Raw genomic sequence first — 24,129 nt, 5'->3', positions numbered from 1 at the left:
CGTATTTGTAATTGGGTCACATGTGTGAATAGCAGTCAAGAAGGATTTTAATCAAACTTGGGAATCCCCAATGTACATCGCCCCCTGGCAATCAATTACCATCTGATTAAAGGTATATGGCGAAGACGGCGGAGAACACATTTTTGCTCTGCACGGAGAATAAAAATTGCAATTGTGGCGACTTCTACGCATCACAAACACTGCAACCGTGATAATAATGACCAATTTCAAGGCGTTCAAAGGAGTGTGTACACTACAGAGTGTGGGAAGCACAAAGGCTTCTTCCACCACCACCTCACATGTCTCCTTCCCTTTGTCTCGTAGGTAAATTGGAGCTATGCACTGTGAATGATGAGTTTATTAGCTCCTACCAGCTGTGACCGACCCTTGGGTATCATTGCCGGGGTGGCTCTGTCAGTGTGTGTGTGTATGAGACGTTGTCGGGGTGGGGGCTCGGGGCAGGGCAGGGGGGAATGAGGAGGCGAACAGCAGGAGTGCAGGGGAGGGAGTCGGGGAGAGAAGGAGTATCCCATGAGAACCGGAGAAATTCCCTGGCAACCAGAGGCAGGATCGACACTAAATGGGGCGCCCCCATTCAGCCTAGCACCGAGCAACAGCACAGAGCCAAATCACAGAGGTTGAGGAAGTGGTAGTGGTGGTGTTGGGAGGGGAGGTGAAGGGTCTGCAGATACTATCTGAATGAGTGTAAAAACCACTGGAGTCTGATCAGCAGGCAACTACCTGCTTCTAAATGAGAGTGGATGTGTCACAACAGTGTCTGACATGTGAGGATTCACTTTTAAAGCCCATTAAGAATTGATGAGTGTGGGAGCGCGACGTATGCACTGTATCCCTGCAGGAGAACATCAAGCTATAACCTCCAAAAAAGAAAAAAAATAACCTTTCACAAGCATATGTGCGTATACTGCGTGCGTACGCCTGTTTGTTTTTGCCGTTTCCCCTCGTTATTAAGCTTTCATGCAGGTTTAAAAAAAAAAAAAAAAAGGAATATTGAAGGCCTTGAAAGAATTAATATGGCCAAAATCCAAACGTCAGTCTCTGTGTTTAAAAATGAAGTCATGTTTAATTTTTAAACTGGTGGACGTTGGGTTTTCTTCAAGATGTTTAATTTATGATAATGAAAGCATCCATATTAAATGAAAACTTGTTTTTCTCAAAATGAAAAATCATAAAAACAGACTTTTATCATGAATTCATCCGTAAAATGTCTGTTTGTTGGATAAATGAAATGTAAAATCTCACTTTGCCATCTCTATTATTGGATAAGAATCTCTATAGCAAGTCCAAATCATGTTCCAACAAATGCTTTTAAAGACATTTTATCCCAAAAGTGTTTGCTACAGAAGTTGCAGTGTATTATTTAAACACATGCACGTGCACCTTTACACTCAAGTGTAATCGCTGCAGTGTCAGTGGATTGCGCACGTGGCCGTACACAGTCTATTGAACCCAGAGGTGGGTGTGCACAGTGGACAGTGGTCGCCTGCCACACCCTTTCAGTGTAAACCAAGGCTGGGACTCGTGAGACAAATCCTCCCTGGAAAGATGGAAAGTTGGTGGTCAAACAAACGTCCTGCTGGTAGTGGGGTTGTTTTTTGTGTGTGTGTGCACGTGTTCGATGCGTGTCTCATTGTGAGCCTCATATCAGCCCATAATAATAACACACTTAAATGGACTCTAGCTTATGGATGAGTGACCGCCCACGTCGCGTTTTTACGCACACATGCGCACGCGGCGTTTACTCCAAAAAATAAAAAATAAAAGAATCACCCTTTGTCTCGGTGGTAGCCCCGACACAGGAATTCAGCAGGGAGACATATATGAACCAGACTGTCTCCTCCCCCAACCATAGGCGCACACAACCTCACTCTCTCCTCCCTCCCTCCCTCCCCTCTCTCACACCCCGGCTCGCCCCCTTACGCCTTTGTGTGCGTGTGTGCGCGCAGTGGAGCCGACTGCGTACCCGAAAACCGTGTGACGGATGCCCTGCATAGAAAATAAGCTCCTTCCGTGTTGTTCTGGGGGAAATTTGTATTTAAAAATATGAATATGTTTAGCCTGCCTGTGTAAATAGAAAGGAGGAACCGGATGGACAGCAGGTGAATGTCTCACTTATCCAGAGACTAAACAGAAAGAAGAGGAACGCGTTCCCGGCAAGTGCAGCAAATTGGACTTGCCACCATCAGCACCCCTCCTCTCCTCTCCTCTCCTCTCTCTCTCTCGCCATCCCTTCACTCCTCCTCCCGCGAAGGTCTCCTCTCCTACACTCCATCCATCCTCATTCTCCCTGTGATCCAGGAGCAGCCTCAGACCAAACACCACAGCGTTTCCTTTTATTTTATCCCTTTTTTGCTCTGGATTTTCGGGGTGACCCGGGAGACGCCGATGGACATGGATGATTAAAAAAAGAAAGGACGCGCATCATTCGCCGCAAAACTGGAGCAGCACGCACGACCACGCCGGGGGGGAAGGGGGCGACGGGACTCGGTGAATTCACGGAGCCCCCGGGACAGAGGTGAGTGATCGGGGGGGTCTGTCCGGTTGTAACGTGCCTCTCACAGTCTCCCACTCTTCCCCACAGCAGCACATCCAGTCTCCCTGATGCACGCGAGGAAAAAAAAAAAAAACCAGCACATGGTTTTCACCATAATTGATGATCTCACACGCGATGATTACAGGCCAGTCCACACTACAGTGCAGTGGTTGGATGCTCTGACAGTAGCTCATTAAATGGATAATGTGTATGAAAGCAAGTAAAACTGTGTGAACCATGAGAGGAGGAGGAGGTGGTGAACCTGCTGCAACCCCTCTGCTCCACTGCATGTGGAACATATGGCCCATGTCTGTGTCTGTGTCCGTGTGGCTGAGGAAGGGCCTTTGCTGTAGTGTATGTACAGTATGTTATGCAGTGTAGTAACTTTCCTGGGGTGAGTTTGTGAATGAGGGGAATTAACCAGCGGTGCCGTTATTATTACACTCCATGGTCATTATGGTCATTTGCAACTTCATCGAACGGGTCACAGCATCTGTTCACTTGTCTGTTCAGCATAGCAACATAGCACGCCACACTGTATTATTGGCTACTATCTTGTACTGCATGAAAACAGGTTTGGAACCAGTCCTCTTAAGAAGTACATTACTATATAGCTAATATAACTAATTCTGTTGTTTTTTTTGTAATTGGGACTTTTCCCGAAAATTCAGTACTTTATAAAACACATGCGCCGTAAGACATATTCATCTTATAACCCTTAAAATGTAAACACACTTTGTACTAGGAGCGAGAATCACGGCGTACACCTCAAGATACGATACACGGTCCACGATACCAATAATATCACGATACAGCGATTCTGTGACAATATATCGCAAGAAAAAGAAAACAAGACGTTAACGTGAAAAGTTCAACGTGCGGGATTTCTCTGTTTATCCACAACATGTGTTGAATGAGTTTCACTCATTTATTCATTTAAATGTATTTATAAGATTGATATTTTGACCCACTCCTACTTTTATACTCAAATTTTAGATGTTTTTTTTTTTTAGATTATTTTAGATAAATTTAGATGTCTGTTTGTCACTGTGGCAACCACGGTTCAACTAACAGCACGAAACCCAAAGATATTAAGTTTGCTCAAGCAGGCTGCTGCTTTAAAAAAATAGCCTAAAGACTATAGTGTACTGTATAAATAAAGGCGCTGTTTATCTGCAAGATTCTTGCACTTGTCTTGTATCTTCCTTGCTGCCTGACACTGATGGATTGGTTCCGTCCACCTAAGGCTATACTCTCACACACACACACACACTTGTTTTTTTAATATCTTAGTGAGGATTCCTAACTTTTACCCTAATGCTAACCTTAAAACAGCTCTTTAAAGTTGTAGGATGCAGACAAAAATGTCCCCACAAGGTCAAAATGTCCCCAAAAAGATAGGTTTGTACATTTTTTTTGGACCTCTCAAAGACATAAATCCAATCCAACTTTATTTATAAAGCACTTTAAAAACAACAGCTGAAACAAAGTGCTGTGCATCAGAGATCACTAAAACATAATAGACCTAAGAACATACAATAAAACGATAAAATACTGTAGGAAGTATTAAAAACAGCACAAATAAACAAGTCATACAATAAAACAGTAAAAAAGATTAAAAGAAAAAGCCATCGTCTCGCACTGGGTCGAAAGCCAAAGGGGTTTTAAGATGCATTTTAAAAGTGTACAGTGGACAAAAGTGTCTCATTCAGCATGTGCTGTGTGTGTTAATGTGCGTTTGTTTGCGTGCATGGAGTGTTATTGCCGTGTGGTTTAAACACTGACTGGAGTGGGTCGTTGAGACCAAGCAGCTGGATAAGTGAGGCCAAGAGCCCATCATCTTCCTAAGCTGCTTTCATCCACATTGGCATCCCTCCATCCCAATATCCTCCCAGACTCGCATCCCACACCAGTACCCCCAACCCCCAACCCCACCAGACATTCACACACACACACACACACACACACACACTTTTCTGTTTCTTCTGCATTATGTCTTTGATCTCCACTTATCTCGTCACTCGTCTGCCCCCCCGTCACCACTTCTAGAAGTCATGGAAATTATACCGTGGCAGTCTTTGATTCTCTGTGCCTGACACCGCCTTGGGGTCAGACTGTACTTATCTCGGAGATAAAGGGAGAGACACAGACAGGAGAGGAGGTGGGAGATGAAGAAGTAGAGATAGGTGGAGATGGGACTCGTTTTTATGAACACCTCTGGAGCGGCTGCCTTCAATTTTGTTGTGTGTCGGATTTCTGAGTATATTAGTCTGTATGTGGCACTGCATGTGTACATATGTATAGTGTAAGCTGAGCCTGCAGATGTTAGGGCTGAATGACGTGGGGAAAATTTTACTTGAAATGATGGTTTTGAAGTCGAGTTTCACACACAAATTACTAAAGCAACTGAAATGAGAGATAACACAGTAAATGAACACAACTTCATATCACATAAGTTGTGGAAGTCATTTAAAAAAAAAATTATGAATATATAATTATGATAATTCATTATGAATAATGAACTATTTCATTTTGTACCACGATACACCATCAAAAATATTAACAATTCTGTTTTTAATGCAAGGAAGAGAACTTAAAAACATTAAAGGAAGACTTTAGCGATTAGCATTTAGCTTTGTATTACTAGAATAGGGCTAGCGTTTTTGAAAAATTGTGCTTCCCAACCTCAGTTTCGCCTGAGTTGAGAAATTTCTTGTTAGCGTAACTGTTAGCAAAGATGGCGGACACTGTTTACATTCTCTTTACAGTCTAAAAAGTTAACAGTGTCCGCCATCTTTGCTAACAGTTACGTTTTTTCCAAAAAATACTACCCCTATTCTAGTAATACAAAGCTAAATGCAAATCGCTGAAGTATTCCTTTAATAACTACTACTGCAACTATTAACGATGAAGTATGTAGCACATATCCGGAGTTGTAAAGTGCCTTGAAAATCGAAATCAGAAAGGTGCTCAATAAAGTTCACGTTTCCCTTAATCAACAACATCCTTATACAGCAGTGTTTTTCCACTGCCCTGCATGTTTTAGGTGTTTCCCTGCTCCAACACACCTGATTCAAATAAATGGCTCGTTATCAGGGTTCTGCATTGATTGCTGATTAGGCGAACATTTGAATCAGGTGTGCTGGAGCTGGGAAACATCTAAAACATGCAGGACCAGGATTGAGAAAACCTGTTATACAGTATTTTTAAATTGCAGCCAGCTTGTACAATTTGCTAATTGATTTGAAAACTATTAATTGTTCAACCCTGGTTCATCTAAGAGTGAATTCTGTGCCACCCTGAATTAGTTACCGGCCACTGAAGATGCCCTGGCTCTGCCACAGCATGGGGTTTACCAAAGAGGACAAAAATGGTGTTAGGAAAGAAAAACTTATATAGACACAGAGAAGTAATTTAAAAAAGCACAGTTAAAGCAAAGAGACATAAGACGTAGTTGGGATGGACAGCTTTCAGCCAGTATGGGTTTCTTGACGGATGGTATTTTTGGAGCGGCTCTTCAGAAGAGCCAATTTTGTGCTCAAACTCCATCTGCTTTAATGTGGCCAGTTGTGTGCCAAAAAAAAAAAAAAAAATGACGTTGCAAGCAAAGCAAAACAAGAACTCTCCAAAAAATAAAATTAAAATAAAAAAAAAAAACAGTCAGTCAGTGCTTAATCACTTGCACAATGTCAATCTAATTCACTTATTATCAGGTGCAATGGAGCTTTGTTGCAGTGTCAGTCAGAGGTGCTGCAAGACATCAACCGCATGAAGAATACGGTTGCTATGCAAATATAACTTCAGTAGAAAGAGATAAAAATATAGTAAATAGATGAATTAGCTGTCCAACAAACACACTCATTCGCATGAAATGACCACGGCTCCGTAATTAAACATTGTACAGTGAGTAATAAATAATATTATTAAATAATATATATGTGTATGTATACATATATATATATATGGATATCTATGTATATATAGAGAGCTTCATATAAGGTGCATGAAGTAAAAGTGATTAGTAAAGTAGGACATGAAGAGGTGGGGAATGTAGAGAGGAGGGGGGGGAAATGGAAAGAAGACAGAGATGGAGCGATAGAGCGACAGGCAGAAATGTGGAGCTCCAAGGAAAGCTGTGAATATTTAACTCTGTTTAGTTTTCCATTTAGGCTGTCGGCGTTCCCTCCCATTTGAGGCCTTCAAATTGCCTACAGGTTACTGATAAAGGAGTGCATATGTCTGAGCCTGTGTGATAGACGAATTTAGTGTAAAACACTCCCTTGGAAGTTGAAAAGCTTAATTTTGAAGTAGGGTTTAAATCGGTTTTGATTCATAGATCGCTCGCTCTCTCCCTCTCCGTGATTCCCTTGTGTGTTTCTCCGTCGAGTGTTTGTGTGTGTTTCCACCTACATGCGAGGAAAACACTGGCGTGCGGTGATTAAACGCTCATGTGCAGAGTTATAGGCCTATTAATTGCCGACGTCTGCGTATGGGAGCGTGCAAACTAATAATGCACCTCATTACCAAGCAACACGACGGCGAAATTGCTCATGATTCATTATGACGCAAGGTCTCGTTGTTCAAACACATTCGTTTGAATACGTGCAATATAAAGTCTTTTTTTTTGTAAATTCATGAGCTCTGCAATCTTTCCACCCAACAGGCTGCGACTGGTCCCACCCCAAGATGACGTCGCCGAAGAACAAGGCCAAGAAGAAACCACCCAAAGACAGCATGACGCTGCTGCCGTGCTTTTATTTTGTAGAGGTACGTGTCGATTGGGGTGTATTGATGATGATGATGATGAATCCCCTTCTCTTTTATAACTCAGCGCCGGGGGTCGACGTGACTCACAGCGTTTGCTGAATCACCAGGTGTAGGACTTGTTTTATGGACTCGTAACAATAGTGAAGTGTTTTGTGTTGATTGCATCTGGAGTGACCTCCGCTGAGAGTCAGAGGTTTTTTTCCTTGCGCAAAATATAGTGTCATCACTTTGTGTGTGTGTGTGTAAGACTCACCACTCTCCAAGCCAATATGAAGTGCGGCTCACTCTTTTACTTTGTCCTTGTTGTTATTGTAGCTCCCCATCGTCCTCTCCTCCTTGGTGTCCTTGTACTTCCTGGAGCTGACAGATGTGTTGTCCCCCGCGATGGTGGGCTTCCGATGCCATGACCGTGACCTATCCATGCCGTACATAGAAACCGGCGACGAGCTCATCCCGCTGTTGATGCTTCTGAGTTTGGCCTTCGCCGGTCCCGCAGCATCTGTAAGTGCACCACACACTCCCATGTGGCGGTTGTCGACGGGTTTTTGAGGAAGTTCCGACGACTGCCGCTGCTGTAACACACTGTGCATTTCACAGATCGCGTCTTTTTTTACTTTAAAAAAGAAAAATGCTCGGAAAAATAGACTCAAAGCTGAATTTGCAGGCTGCGCCGCCACAGCCATAAACTAAACAAAGCTAAAAGGCTTGTTGAATAATAATGCTCTGTGGATTTGTCGCTGTGCAGCATTTGATCCATTGCTCATGCAAAAATGATGTCGTTTTACAAGAACTACATTTTCTCATATTGGAGTCACTCAGATAAAATCTTATCACAGAGGATGAGCGGCCCGCTGTGTGTCTGAGGAGTTTTGGGGGGTGGGGGGGGGGGGGGGGTCCTGCACACACACATACGTCACACAGAAACACACGGACGGCCTCTTGACTACTCGCAGAACAAATTCAATCTCCCCCTATACATGCAGAATCAATAAACACATTGATAAATACACACCTGGCATTGCGACACACACCACCGAACACACTGCACGCTCGCTCTCAGTCAATACACACACGCTAATCCATCAGTAGCATGGAAGCGAGCACACTCATCCATCACTCTGATTGGAAGTGATCACTGTTCGATAGCACCCTCGCTTCCACTCTGACACCACGGCGCTCACACTGCAGATCACGATCACACGCGGACGCAATAATGTAACCCATTTTCCTTCCTTTTTTTTTTTCCAGTTTGTGCGTGTGTGTGCACAATTAAGAGAACACGGTTTATTTTAAACAGGTCTCGTTTCTGCTCCTTCCCTCTCACCTACTTCTCCTCCTCTGGTTGTAGATAATGATGGGGGAGGGACTCATGTACTGTATGCAATCCAAGCTGAAGACTTGTCCCAAGTCGGAGAGCAGCATCAATGCTGGAGGCTGCAGTTTCAACTCCTTCCTACGCAGGACTGTGCGCTTCGTGGGTACGTCCAAGTTAACGTCATCGTCTAATGAACGTGGTGATGGTTTACTCGGGGGAAACCTTGTCGGGGATCAGTAGGTGAAGATTGTGTTATAGGTTGTCTACTCGTGGTTTGTTTATCACAAAAAACTCAAGTTTCTGAGAACACAAATGTGTAAACGTGATAATCACTTTTATTTAAAAGTAGTCAGCCAATGCCAATGATCAAAAACCATAGTCTCATTAACCAGTTGAATTATCATACAGCATTATTTATCCAAAGGTGTTTATTCAGTTAAAGGAATACTTCACTGATTTGTATTTAGCTCTGTATTTCTAGAATAGAAAAATTGTGCTAGAAATATCTTCCTTCTTTTCTGTGTTACGTGCCCACCAGTGACACTTGGTCCTGTTAGCGTAACTGTTAGCAAAGATGGCTGACACTGTTTACATTATAAATATCTTCACTCTTTTCTTTGTTACGTGCCCACCAGTGACACTTGGTCCTGTTAGCGTGACTGTTAGCAAAGATGGCGGACACTGTTTACATTAGAAATATCTTCACTCTTTTCTTTGTTACGTGCCCACCAGTGACACTTGGTCCTGTTAGCGTGACTGTTAGCAAAGATGGCGGACACTGTTTACATTATAAATATCTTCACTCTTTTCTTTGTTACGTGCCCACCAGTGACACTTGGTCCTGTAAGCTTAACTGTTAGCAAAGATGGCGGACACTGTTTACATTAGAAATATCTAAATTCTTTTCTTTGTTACGTGCCCACCAGTGACACTTGGTCTTGTTAGCGTAACTGTTAGCAAAGATGGCGGACACTGTTTACATTAGAAATATCTTCCTTTTCTTTGTTACGTGCCCACCAGTGACGCTTGGTACTGTTAGCAAAGATGGCGGACACTGTTTACATTCTGGGAATGAGGTAACCCCTACGAGTGGGACTAAAAAGTGTGGAATTAGCGTTGCGGTTTCAAGCCTCGGACCAAGTGTCACTGGTGGGCACGTAACAAAAAAAATAATGAAGATATTTCTCGACTCAGGGGAAACTGAGGTTGTGAAGCACAATTTTTCAAAAATGCTACCCCTATTCTAAGCTAAATGCTTTGTATTAGCTAGTGGTGAGGAGGCATCAAAATCTGCAATGTATTCACACGGTCAAAAGCAAAAGTGTTTTTCATTTCTGATATTAACTAAACTTAATAATGCATGCAGTAATGGGAAGACCAAAATGAGGTAGCCAGAGTGTTTAGATTGTACAGGACTGCCTGCATAAAACACTGTCTTCAAGATGGAAATGGGTTTTGGCGGAGACAAATTCTTCCACTTACCGGTTGTGCCCCCAACTGCATTCCACTTTAAAATATGGAAATAAGGTAATTACATAAATTTGATGAAGGGTGACTTAAAACAAAATTGGCGTGATATCATTCTTCACGGGAGACGTCTTCAGGCTCACAAAAGCTTTGGCGTGAAAAGGGGTAATTAATACACCTCGCCAGATTTCACTGTCTGCAGAAAAACTTAACATACTCAAACAAACCGATGCCTTGTGGCGTCACTTCAGGTTGCCAGTGCAAATTCCGTGCTGTTGTTGATCGCAGGTATCCATAAAAAAAAGCTACTCACTGGCAGGCAGCCATGCACCTGGGGGGTTTTATCTGGGTACATTTACCAAGGTTGCCTTACCGTGTCTATTTATCGCTCCCTCTCTCTCTTTCCCTCAGGTGTTCATGTGTTCGGTCTCCTGGCAACAGCCCTGGTGACAGATGTCATCCAGTTAGCTACTGGTTACCACGCCCCATTCTTCCTCACAGTCTGCCAGCCCAATTACACAGCCCCGGGAGTGTCATGTGACAACAACGCCTACGTCACACAGGACATCTGCATGGGGAAGGACCAGTATGCCATCATGTCCGCCAGGTAGAGCTAAAAAAAAAAAGACATATTAAGATCCAGCGTTTTGGATTATCTGTACAAAACAAGTTCCAGATTAAGCACTTTTTTCTGTTTAGATTCATCAAAACTAATATGTCATTGTTACGCTACATTTGTGTGTCACATAGTCACAGTCAAAGTACGGTGTAGCACAGACATAGGTCAGACAAACAAGCTCCAGTATATTACAAGCACAATTGTGTGCGCATAGAAAAGATTAAAGCTAAATGCTGTTACAGAAATAATCCTTATTCTACAAATGCTTGTTTACACGACTCTAGGTCCTTTGCTGAAATGAATAATTTTGTACTCATGTTATTTAGATCAGTTATATGTACAGTATATAGCCCATTCATAAATCATACTTTGCCTGTCCACATATCACCTTAAAGGAATAGTTGAACACAGTTAAGGGTGACGTCTTTATTTGCTTCCTGATGCTGGCTGATGGCTTCTTTTTGTGAAATACGAGGCCATATCCAGCAATCGGTTAACTTAATCCATTCAAAAGCTCATGCGGTAAAATGACTATCGCCCAATTTATAAAAGCAGATGTGACAGAATATTTCTTGGCCGTGCGGCTGCCGTGTCTGAGCCTTGACAAAAATAGTCTGTCACAAAAACATCCATAAAACCTCAACACGTTATTTTAACACATCAGCTCATGTTTGTTTTGAATTGATGTTCTATTACGGACTGACAGGTAAGAAACTGGTGTCAATGAAATATTAATTTAAAGGTCCAGTGTGTAATTTGTGCGGGGTTAATTGGCAGAAATTGATTTCATAGCATTACAATAACCTTTTATATGTATTTAAAGCAATGGCCTTTCTGTATGGAGGTCACCATCAGGCAATAACATGTTTCTAGTGTTTCACACTTTGAAGAGGAAGCTTACTAAATGAAATGGATGACCAATAGATGTCACTAATTTTTACACACTGGACCTTTATGACTCGCAATAAAATTGGCAACCCAACAATGAACATGAACCACAATCTCTACACTCAAATACAGTACATTTACATGCAGAGTTTAACTGAGCTAAGGCCGTAGTCCGACTAAGACAGGCAACTGAACAACTTGCAGAGTCCAAGTTCACATGCGCAGGAGAAAATCAATTTATTGGTCATGTATGTCTGACTCCACCTCCATAGGTGACGCTGTATTCTCTCTATAAACTAGTATGTAACGAATCAGTTTCTGACCTTCAAAAATCGGACTTTTAACATGCTGATAAACACACTGACTGATCTTTGAAATGAGTCCTGACAAAAACACTATGAATGCACACAATAAACATGTAGTGAAACAACAGTGAAAGACAAGAATAAGCACATTCATCTAGAGGCAAATTAGTGTCTTTGACCTGAAACCACTCACTCATCGTCCTTTCATGTTCCCACTAGTGTCCCATTGTGTTCTGCTTGTGTTCAGTAATAATCACATTCAAGGACATACGCTCAGATAGGAAAACACAGTTGTGGACATTTGCAGGTTTTTCAAGAAATACATCAAAGACACTTTTATTCAAAATCCACACAGCTGTTTTTTTTTTCAGATAACCAAACAAATCTCTTTCCCTGACGTTTCTCTTTCAATACTCAATAACTTTCCGCCTTTTCTCCCCACCAGGAAAACCTTCCCATCCCAGCATGCAACACTCTCTGGCTTCGCTGCTGTCTATATATCCGTAAGCACCTCCTTAGAGTCTGTGTTTGTGCAACTTGAGTATGATGTGTTTGCATCATATGTCTGCATGATGTGTCTGTGTTTGAAATAATTCATCTTGTGTCCTCTGTTAAAAATGGTAACCGGTGTAACCAATTAGTTTTGTATTAAAGGAATACTTCACCGATTTGCATTTAGGTTTGTATTACTAGAATAGGGGTAGTATTTTTGAAAAATTTGCTTCCGAACCTCAGTTTCCCCTGAGTTGAGAAATATCTTTATTCTTTTCTTTGTTACTTGCCCACAAGTGACACTTGGTCCTGTTAGCGTAACTGTTAGCAAAGATGGCGGACACTGTTTACATTAGAAATATCTTCCTTCTTTTCTTTGTTACGTGCCCACCAGTGACACTTGGTCCTGTTAGCGTAACTGTTAGCAAAGATGGCGGACACTGTTTACATTAGAAATATCTTCCTTCTTTTCTTTGTTACGTGCCCACCAGTGACACTTGGTCCTGTTAGCGTAACTGTTAGCAAAGATGGCGGACACTGTTTACATTAGAAATATCTTCATTCTTTTCTTTGTTATGTGCCCACCAGTGACACTTGGTCCTGTTAGCGTAACTGTTAGCAAAGATGGCGGACACTGTTTACATTAGAAATATCTTCATTCTTTTCTTTGTTACGTGCCCATCAGTGACACTTGGTCCTGTTAGCGTAACTGTTAGCAAAGATGGCGGACACTGTTTACATTCTGGAAATGGTCCCGTCCCCCTACGAGTGGGTCTAAAAAGTGTGGAATTAGCTTTGCCATTTCAAGCCTTGGACCAAGTGTCACTGGTGGGCACATAACAAAAAAAGAATGAAGATATTTCTTGACTTAGGGGAAACTGAGGTATTTTCAAAAATACTACCCCTATTCTAGTAATACAAAGCTAAATGAAAATCGGTGAAGTATTCCTTTAACAGAAAACGTTGCCGTGGTTGCAGTGTTTTTCTTTACCTCTCTTTATCTTTCTGGTTTCTGCAAGAAGATATTCTTTTCTTTATCTGTTAAGTGAGCCGCATTTTTAACAGCCCAGATGTTTTTCTCTGACAATCCTCAGGCCCAACAATTTCAGATTTCACTGTTAGAGTAGGTAACATTTTCTCAGTTGTGCAGTCCGGTGCTGACAGCAGCAGTATGTGAACAGGATGGCAAAGTAACCCTGTCATTTTTCCATGAGGTAGCACCCTCCCTCCCACACACACACCCACACACACACACACTCACACACACTCCTCTAACAATGGCTACTGTACAGCGAGGGAACGGTCATATCACTGTTGCCTCGCTGAGCCCAGTGTGAGCTCATTAAAGCTCAGTAGACAGATTTCTGATCAGAGAGAAAAGGCACGGGGAGAATCAGGAAAGCAGCAGCTCCGTTTGCCACCATCAAAAATAATGGTGTTATAAAACACGGCGACGTCTGATCATTTTTTCCTCTCTGCCAGAGTCGACACGCTGAGACGCTAACATATTTATGTAATGTATGATACGTACTCGGTCTCGCAAACCTTTCATGAAGATGTGAAGTGATTTCCCTCTGTTTCCTTTTCACAATGCACATTTTCTTTTTGTGAGATGTTCTAAATAATGCAGATCACCTCACAAAGCCGACATTTTGACCAGTGAAAAGTTGAGAATGTTTTACTGATTTGTCGCCCTGCTGACAGATCGCTCCTTCTCTCCCCTCTCTTGCTTCAGGGCTTTTTCTGCTCAGCAGTACATGGACACGCTTGTTATAATTATAATTTTTTTATTTTTTTTGCCAAACCAGCTTTTCTGTCACTCAGCTGTTCTCTACGCTATGTCATCGGAATGTATAGCGTGCATGCGGGCCATGCAGATTTAAATCTATTCTTGCCGTGTCTGTCTCTCTCGCTCTTCTTTCTTCCTTTGCCCTTTTGCAGCGGATCAATGTGGGAGCGTTTTCAGACAGAACTCTCATTATAAAAAAAATCTCACATCTGATATTAGTGGAAAAAGTGGATCAATGCCAGTCAGACTTAACCAAGTCAGATTTGAGGACCGATAGCAATCTCATTCACATTTCCACGATTCCAGCATCGCAAGCTGGAGAGAATGGGAGCAAAATGGGCAAAACTACTCTGGCTCAATCAAAAGGCAGTAAAATGTTACTGCCTACCAGTACTAAATAACATGATGGCCAAGCTCATTGAATTCCCTAAAGTCTTTTCATCACTAGTCTGTGAGGTTACCAGGAATTCAGCGTGAGCACCAAAAATCACTGAGGTTGTGCATGGGAACGGGCCTGCCTGTTAAGATCACAACTTACTTTCACAATTTTTATATAACAAAGAGATTTAATATACATTTACTGAGGTTCTGTTTGATAGATATTTCCCTTTACCCACTCATCTACGGTGCCAATCCCACCTACGGTCAATTTAGAGTGTTCAATTCATCTAATCCCAATGTTATTCTCATTTAAGAGTATTCTGTAAAGTGTCACAGCAATTCTTTAAATTGAGTTTATTTCTATAGCACATTTAAAAATTGCTGCACGAGCAATAGAAATGCAGTCATTAACAACAAGAAAAACTGCAATAAATGAATTTTGATTTAGTTCAACAATAAAAACTTTACAGTAAAAGAAGCTCAATCAGGGACACTTTTGGTCTTTAGATCGAGAAAGGTGGAACGTGCAGTGTGAGGCAGCATCGGTGCAGTGAGAAATGAAGGGGAGTGGCTCTGATTGCAGCAGTACTAAGAATACTACTGTGTCCTCCATGAAACAACTAAACCATTTCAAATAATCCATGCATGCGCAATAAAAACCAAGGTTCCTTGCTCAAGCACAGCTGAGATAAACCTCTCAGTCCGTCGTATAATAACTGCTCTTCGTTGACGCGTGTCTCCGCAGATGTACTTGAATGCCAGCATCAGCAGCACGACCAAACTGTTGAAGCCGCTCCTGGTGTTCACCTTCTGCATGGCGGCGGGTCTCGCCGGCCTGACGCAGATAACTCAGCACCGGAGTCACCCGATCGACGTCTACGTCGGATACCTCATCGGAGCCGGCATCGGAGTCTACCTGGTGAGTTCTGGAATGTCTGAAGGTTTTGTTCAATTCAGCTGCTTTTACGCTAATTCGAGTTTTATGACTCGAAATAATTCAATTTGTTCTGTAATTTTTCCTCTTTCGGTTCTTTCGCTCGGTAAATGAGTGCCGCCATATGTTTGTGCACATTTTGGGATTTGTTTTGTCCCAGGGGAGAAGCTAACTGCCAGGATTCTGTGTGGTGGGAGCGACAGCATACACATAAATAGATTTTTTTTTAAACAAAGCAATGTAGTTGTTTTTGCTGCGGCTGAATTGTCTCATTGTATTCTTCTCACACGTTCACACCATGCGCTAACAAACAATGCCTTTCCCCATCACCTCTCTTCTCTGTGTGGCCTTTCTGTTTTCTTTTTTTTGGATGAGCTATATATAGCCTTTTCTATTACGCAGAGAAGAGAGAGAGAAAGAGAGAGAATGAATAAGCCGATACGAATTTTCTGGAGCAATTTCACACTCTTACACACTCTTACTCTTGCTCACTTGTCTTTTTCACTTTTTTAAGGGGGGTGGGGCGCATTTCCTTATGTCATTAAAAGAAGGAATTCTCAGAGAAGGGAACGGTGATTCATGTTGACCTCAGACTAAACGAGAAGGAGGAGGAGGAGGAGAGATGCCTATTCATGCACTTACTTCCCACTAATAGGGAGAAAATACATTTTTATGCCGCAGTCCTAATTTAAAGCAGATATTCTCTGAGCTCTGCCTGTGTTTGGCCGTTGTGAACAGAAGCAATGAATCATAATTTGTGTTCTGCATCTGCATTTTATCAGTAGAATTGATCAATTTGATGAAACTTTACGTTTGTGTGCCTCTCCTTGTTCATGTCTCCTTCCCACAATCCCCCTGTGTCCCTCCGTGTCCCTCTGTCAGGCCGTGTATGCCGTGGGAAACTTCAAAGCATCAGAGGAAGATGCCCCCTCCTTACAAAGACTGGCTTCAGGTCAACAGAAGGACAGCCTGAGGGTGCTGAGTCAGCGGAGTCATGACTCCTTCCACAGGAAGAATCCCAGAGCTTCCGAGAGCAGGGAGGAACTGGGGATGGGATCTGGGGCTCGCAGTAAGGTGAGGAGGGAGAAGGCGTCCCTCGCCTCGCTCAAACGGGCGAGCGCTGACGTGGAGCTCCTGGCAACGCGGGGTCCCATGGGCAAGGAAACCATGGTCACCTTCAGCAACACGTTGCCGCGAGTAGCAAACGGCAGCAGCCCCATCTCCCCCTCGGACGAGCCGATCGCCACGCAGCGCCACATGACCTTCCACGTGCCCTACGACTCCCAGAAGTCTCGGCAGCTGGTGTCGGAGTGGAAGCAGCGCTCGCTGGAGCTGCGCAGCCAGAGCTCGCGAGACGAGGACGAGGGAATGGACGGGAGAGATGAAGGCGGCGAAGGAGGGGGAGGAGCGGCGGGAGGAGACGCGGGAGACCAGGGGATGCCGTCCTCTCTTTATCCCATGGTGCAAGCCAACAAGGGCAGCGCCACACCAACCGGAGCCAGGATGGTGGTGGCACCCCCACTCGTTCACATCCCAGAGGAGGCTTCGCGGCCACCGCCCGTCTCACCGAAGAGTGCCAAAACCCGTGCCAAGTGGCTCTCACTCACCGAGGGGGGAGTGGTGAAGGAGCCGGGAACGGGGCCCATCGCCGTGTCGACTCCCCGGGTGCCCAACACGCAGCCCAACCAGCTGCCATGCCAACAAAGAGTCACGCAGGTGAGGCGGAGCTTCTTTTCGGACCTTTAAATTCCCGTTCTGAAGAATGTACTTGACAGAGGAGACGAGCGTTAACTGCTGCCACACTCTCTGCACTGTGTGCGATTTTTTTATTTATTTAACACTGGGGGAGGCAATTTTCGCTGATTAGTTTTCAGTTGTAAAATACTCTGACATGGGTTCAAACACTGAAACTAGAACTATTATAGTCAGAGTTAAATCTTGTTAAAATGCCCTTGAGGTATATGAAATGTGTTATGATAAACACTCGACTGTGTTTGCTGTAATAAAAGTCCCTGAGCTCTGAGATTAGGTTGTCAATTAGGATACGTTCATCATCAATTCTGTGTCTCGGATCCGATTTGTTTCAAATCGGTTTTGTCTGTAATTCAGATCCATGCCAGCCCAGCTTTTTTTTCAATACACATGCGCTTAATCTCCCACAATATGATTTCGATGATAGACTGATGAGATTTACTGTCCTTTTCCTTTCCTGCAGGTGATAGCTATGTCAAAGCAGCAGGGTCACGGCGCCATGACCTCGTCCGCTAAGACTTCCGAGGGCGGCTCGTCCTCTGGCGGAGGCTCCAACTGCTCCGAGTCGCCGTACTACCGGATCCCGTCTGATCGGGACAGCTGCAGCGGGAGCAACCCCGGAAGCATCGCCGGAAGCGGGAGCATCGTCACCATCGACGCCCACGCCCCCCACCACCCGGTGGTGCGCGTGTCGGCCGCCAACGGGAAGCCGTGGGAGTGGAGAAACACCATCAGCGGCAACATGATGGCCGCCGATACGGCGGGGGACAAGCACCGCACGGCGCTGCAGCGGCAGGACAATGTCAACCACTACCGGGATTACCGGACGCTTCCCATGAAAACGGACTCGCTCTGCTCCTCCTCTGCCAGCGGCAGTGCCGACGGCTGCGGCGAGCTGCCCCTGCCGCCTCTGCCCTCCTCCTCCCCGCTGCCTCCACCGCCCCAGCTCTCGTCATCCCCTCTCCCGCCACCGCCTCCTCACTCGTCGTCCTCCCCGCTGCCTCCCCCTCCGCACTCGAGCTCCTCTCCGATGCCGCCGCCTCCTCTCCCTCACGCCGGCTCGTCTCACATGCCTCCACCTCCTCACCCGTCCTCTCAGATGTCCCCACCGCCCCTCCCACCACCTCACTCTGTCATGCCCCCGCCTCCTCACCCATTGAGCTGTCAATTGCCCCCTCCACCTCACCCTTCCTCCTCCATGCCGCCGCCTCCTCACCCGTCCTGCTCCAGCATGCTGCCCCCTCCTCCCCACCCGGATTTACTGATGGACGGCCACAGCCAGGCACTGTCCCGCTCCTCCACTCTGCCTCGTCAGCCGTCTGTCTCGGCCCGCAGCCACGCCGAGCAGGAGCACTATTACAAGGCTATGCAGAACGAGAGGATGTTATAGTGACACTAAAAACCCCTGGACATTATTGCCATACAGATGATTGTACTTGGGAGGACGGCGCTGAAAGAGACAGTGAAACAAAGTAGGTGTGTGATGGGTGGAATAAAAAAAAAAAAAGATTTATGACTTTTTTGAAAAGGTTTAGAGACAGTGAACCCAAATTCTGCTTCAGTCAAAAGGCTGGAAACGAAGAGGCAGCAGGGGTGGAGGACTGTAGCGAGGTCTGGCAGCTCACGCACTCAGCAGGGGATCTGTTTTTTTCCCCCTGCTTTAAAGATACTGCCCAAAGTGCCGGCTCAACAGCCCCAACTGGGAAAAGAACACGGACAAGGGAGGAGAGCAGAGTCGAGGGAGGAATCCAAATCCTCAGTCCACCTCTAGATTTAGCACACGCATCCTCCATGTTCCTTCGAGACACAGTCAAAGACAAAAGGGGAGCGAGAAGAGGCTGCTGCTGAGAAAGAGAGATAATCACAGCCAACCGTTTGGGATTCGCTAAATCAAGTTTCCCCTGAGAGGGGGGATAAGACCGGGAAAACAAAGCAACTACAGGCAATACGAGCCCTTCTTAAACTGCAGCAGCTTAGCAAAGATGCCAACCATTACACACACACATAGCGTTTGCCCTCGCACCAGCAGAAAATCCCATTCTTCAAAGCGCCCCCAAAAGACGTACATATGCAGCAATGTTAAGTTCAGGTGTTTTTCGTCCCCCTCTGAATGAACACAAGCAAATGATGTTTAGATTTGATCAGTATCCGCCACAAAAAGCTGGTTTCTGGAGGCATTGCGTCAGTCGAGGTGTGAGAAAGAGGAGGAGGAGTGGGGTGTGAGCAGGATCACGCGCAGTCGGGAGGAGGTGGAACAGAAAGAGTTATTCCATAAGAGACGGGTGAGGCTGGCAGAGCAAACAATGTCTGTTTTTTTGCTGTGTGCAAAATCTGCTGCGGGGCCTGAAGCAGCTCTGACGAGATTAAGGTTTGTTTATCTTACACTCTCTTCCCTCTGTTGCCCTTCATATTTGCCCGCCCCCTCCACTTTTTTTGCAATTCACAATGGTGTTGGGAATGTAAATGGGAAAAAAAACACTGTGGAGCAGCCAGCCACAACCACCAGTTGACACGGACATTGGCCAACAAAGGCGGTGTTTGGATTAAGCTAAAAGGTTTGTGGCGCTTCCAGCCTGTTTTTTTCTTTTTTACAGCATTTCAATTATTTTGGGAACACATTCTGAGACTTTCTATGGGGTTGTATCATTCCTATACAGTACTAATGCCTTAAAGATCAGTAATAAGGGATTCTTCATTCGTTGTTCACCGCTTTATTCTCCACATTTGTGGGTTGTGGGGAGCTTAAGCCAATCCCAGGTGACACAGGGCGAAAGGCGGGGTTACACGCTGAACCGGGCCAACGTACAATTCACTCTCCCTTTCTTTAAAGGAATACTTCACCAATTTGCATTTAGCTTTGTATTACTAGATTAGGGGTCGTATTTTTGAAAAATTGTGCTTCCCAACTTCACTTTCCTCTGAGTCGAGAAATATCTTCAATCTTTTTTTGTTGCGTGCCCACCAGTGACACTTGTTCCTAGCCTTGGTCCGAGGCTTGAAACTGCAACGCTAATTCCACACTTTTTAGACCCACACGTAGGGGGGCGGGACCGCATTCCCAGAATGTAAACAGTGTCCGCCATCTTTGCTAACAGTTACGCTAACCGCACCAAGTATCACTGTTCCTGTTCCTTGCTAACAGTTATGCTAGCACGACCAAGTGTCCCTGGTCCTTTTAGCGTAACTGTTAGCACTGTTTACATTCTTGGAATGAGGTTACGCTAACAGGACCAAGTATCACTGTTCCTGTTCCTTGCTAACAGTTATGCTAACACGACCAAGTGTCACTGGTCCTTTTAGCGTAACTGTTAGCAAAGATGGCGGGCACTGTTTACATTCTGAATGAGGTTACGCTAACAGGACCAAGTGTCACTGGTCCTTTTAGCGTAACTGTTAGCACTGTTTACATTCTGACTGAGGTTACGCTAATAGGACCAAGTGTCACTGGTGGGCACGTATCAAAGAAAAGAATGAAGTTATTTCTCAACTCAGGGGAAACTGAGGTTTGGAAGCAAATTTTTTTCAGAAATACTACCCCTGTTCTGGTAAAAACGCTAGATACGCTAAGCTATAAGCTAAATGCAAATGGGTGAAGTATTCCTTTAAGAATGTCCAGTTAACCTAGCATGTTTTTGGACTGTGGGAGGAAACTGGAGAAGACACACGGACACCGGGCGGAAACATGTAAACTCCATACAGAAAAGACTGCAGACCCCGGGTTTGTTTTCATAGATCTACATCTGTGAAATTTAATGAGCTCTGCAGGAAGTTATTAAAAACATAGTGATATTTACAAAGGCTTCATCACCAGGGACCGCCGCTCTATTAAGAGCAGCCTTCTGCTAAGTATGCCTTAGTAGGAAGTGATACCAAGACCCCAAGTTCCTTTATTTGACAAGAAATACATTCCAGATATGTTTAATTAAAAAAACCTCAGCTTGAGGCCCACTTGCTTCATTGGTGTGGAGCAGATATACAGTAATAGCCTCTGTTGCCATGTCGATCTCTGTCGACGGAGAGCAATGCTGTCAAACGTTCCCGGTGCGACGAAGCGAGTGGGTCTTGAAATCTGAATTTGTATTGTCGTCAACTAAACCAGAAAGGAATTTCAGGTCTGTCCACATACAGCATTTTTATTTTTTACCGTACGACCGGAACGTTTCATTTGTGGCAAAAAAAGAAATGTGAAGGCCAGTTTTCACTTTATTCTGACAATTTTACACATCAATATTACAGGTTAAACGTGGATTTGCACATACACTTTAAACTACAGGTTGAAATGAAGTGTTGCTCCTGCTCACCCCTCGCCTCCTCTCTGTAATTATACCACATTGTACAAAGTCATCACCTGGTATCTGTCACGTCACACGTCCACACGTTTTTGGGGTTGTTTTTTTTCTATCTATCCATTCCACACGACGATGTACTTTCCAGACGACAGGTGCTTTATTTTCGATCACACTTTCGACGACAGGTACCGAGACACGCAGAGACACGGGTGGGGAAACGCGCGCGCCAAAAACCTCTGACAGATATAAGCTGTTTTGTAAAGTCGTGTTAGGAAGAGGCCGCGTTCGGTGGAACACGTTGTATTTTGTAGTTCTAGAAAACATAGCTTGACAGTTTGTGCTGCATGTGCGTGTGAGCGTGGTTTTATAACTTCTGTGCTTCGAGTCTGCACTATTACATTTGACAGGCAGACGTGATACCTTTTTTTAGTGCTGGTGATTAACATACTGGACCCCCCCTTCCCCATTTTGACTGTAAAAAAAAAAATGCTTGACATGACCTAATATTATTATTAATATGATTATTATTGTTAATATTGAACAGTCCTTTTTATGGGCGAATGTTTTCTATCTGTGGTTGATGTGTACTATTAATAACCTCATTGAATAAAAAAACCCAACACTTCTTAACTGTGGTTTGGTCTTCTATTCATTTAAAGTAGCAGTCTGGAAATAGATGGGGGAGCGGCGTTTCCCGCTACTCTCACGAAAAAGGATCTTTTCCATTGATTCCTCTGTTTTGTGTCCTCTCGTGCTGTACACACACACACACGGGGGGCCAGATGGAGACGGTTTGCTGTGCAACATTTGCTCCTTTCCCGTGGACTCGTGTCGGGTTTCCGTAATGAATTCTCCGAGAATGTCGGTCAATCCCACCACGACCTGCAGTGGTGCTATCTCTGACAGTTGGAAGTTTTATTTCGTTTAGTCTGACGGACATTATTATTACATATGCGAAGAAAACGTGGTGCACGGACGCATGTATTTCTGTTGCATGTATTCTCAGTGCTTGTTTTTTCACACAGCAAAGGGTGTGTGTGTGTGTGTGTGTGTGTCCAATGCTGTGTGATGAGGCTGTAGAGTCAGTGGGGGTGCAGATGGTGTTCTGAGGCCTGAGGACAGTCAGTCTGTCCATGACTCACACTCTCTCTCTCTCTCCTTGGTGGCCCAGAAAACACAGCACAACAAGTAAGTATGCAGAGGCACTCATTAATGTGGAGTGGGCCGTCTCTATCCCTGCGTCTATTTCTGTGACTGTGTGCCCGTGAATATGCCCATATGTACACATATTTGCATGCATGTGTGTGTGTGTGTGCGAGAGAGAGAGAGAGACAGTGTGAGAGCGGATGTCCAATGACGTTCTTTCCCGCGCTGATTTACCACTGCAGAACAGCACAAAAGCCTTTTGTTCACCGCTTCACTTTTATCTCGCTGACTCTGTCACCCTCATTCCACCGGCTGCCATTTCACCCCGGCTCCTCGGGAGGAAAAGGGGATTTGAAGCTTATGTCCTGATTCTCCTCCCGCTCTTGGTTCCTTCAATGAAGGATTAGGATGGAGGAAAAAAAAAAAAAAAGGGTCACAGGGATTATTTTACCACTTCCCACGATCAATGTCGGGGGTTCTTTTTCTTAAAAATCAAATATTGATTTCTTTTTCTTGCAGAATACTGCCTTCTGGTTACACTGTGCAAGGATTGACACGGCCACCCCTTCCCTGAAGTTGTTTCAGCCTCTTTTACAAAAAGGAAAAAAAAAGTGACAGTTTCATATTCCCGCGCCGTAATGGCGATAACAATGTTCAGCAATGGTTTCCACCGTAAATTAGATTTTGTCTTACAAGAGCTTATTAAACCCGGTTCGAAATCCTGACACAGAGAGCTACAACTGATAGCCCGCCTTAGTGTGCCAGGCATCTGTCTGGCATTTCTACCTTTAAGTGCAGGAGTGTCCTTTTTTAAAAAAAAGAAAAAAAATGTACGCGACCAAACAGAGAAGTAAAACAACAGGATTTTATTGGCGATGAGAATTATTTCCCCTCCGTGGACTCCCTCGGAGCTGCAGATGTGTGTGTTTTGCTCTCTAACCCAGAGGCTGCGAGGTGATGAATGTCTAACCAGGCCCGGCCCGAGAGTCTGACGTTTTGATAGGGTTCTCTTCACCTCGCAGAAGAACGGCTGCTTCACAAGAGCTCGCGTTTCCCCGGCCACAGTGATTCTCTCCATCATCTTGACACGGTCTGTTCTTACCTGAACTCGGGGGTTCACGGTGTAAGTAGCCATTACACACAATTACACACTCTTTACACAGCAGAATATGAACTGTGTGAAATGGCACGCACACATGCTTTAGGTTTGCCCCCCCCCCCCATTGCTATTTGTTTACTCGCCAGTGTAGCATCGGCGTCTATTTCTGCACGAGTGGGCTGATGTGACTGTGGCCTTACATGCGTGAGTAAGACTTTACACTACATGGTTTAAATACCCTACAGGCCGTGGAAGGGGGAGTAACACACTGACACAGTTATCAGACCGGACTAAATGGGTCTGGGACGATGTAGGAGAACCTTTGTGTATAT

General features: G+C 44.5%; 1 protein-coding gene across 2 annotated transcripts; it reads left to right on the top strand.

Annotated features, from left to right (window-relative positions):
• The first annotated feature begins 1,953 nt into the window (after positions 1-1,953).
• Positions 1,954-22,182, top strand: plppr3a (phospholipid phosphatase related 3a). 2 transcript variants are annotated; one of them, XR_009233791.1, is made up of 10 exons: positions 1,954-2,536; positions 7,218-7,321; positions 7,637-7,822; positions 8,670-8,799; positions 10,515-10,710; positions 12,361-12,418; positions 15,323-15,496; positions 16,394-17,227; positions 17,727-20,404; positions 20,479-22,182. XR_009233791.1 is itself a non-coding variant. In XM_058615811.1 (9 exons), exons 2-9 carry the CDS (start codon positions 7,241-7,243, stop codon positions 18,651-18,653), a joined length of 2,586 nt encoding a protein of 861 aa, XP_058471794.1. In that variant the 5' UTR covers positions 1,954-2,536; positions 7,218-7,240; the 3' UTR covers positions 18,654-22,182. The 2 variants fall into 2 exon arrangements, 1 of the variants encoding a protein (XP_058471794.1); XM_058615811.1 differs by having other exon boundaries at positions 17,727-22,182.
• Positions 22,183-24,129: the final 1,947 nt, after the last annotated feature.

Source organism: Solea solea, chromosome 18 (genome assembly GCF_958295425.1).
Source record: "Solea solea chromosome 18, fSolSol10.1, whole genome shotgun sequence".
Taxonomy (NCBI): domain Eukaryota; kingdom Metazoa; phylum Chordata; class Actinopteri; order Pleuronectiformes; family Soleidae; genus Solea; species Solea solea.
The sequence above is the reverse complement of the archived record's forward strand: the minus strand, read 5'-3'. Positions and strand labels throughout refer to the sequence as shown.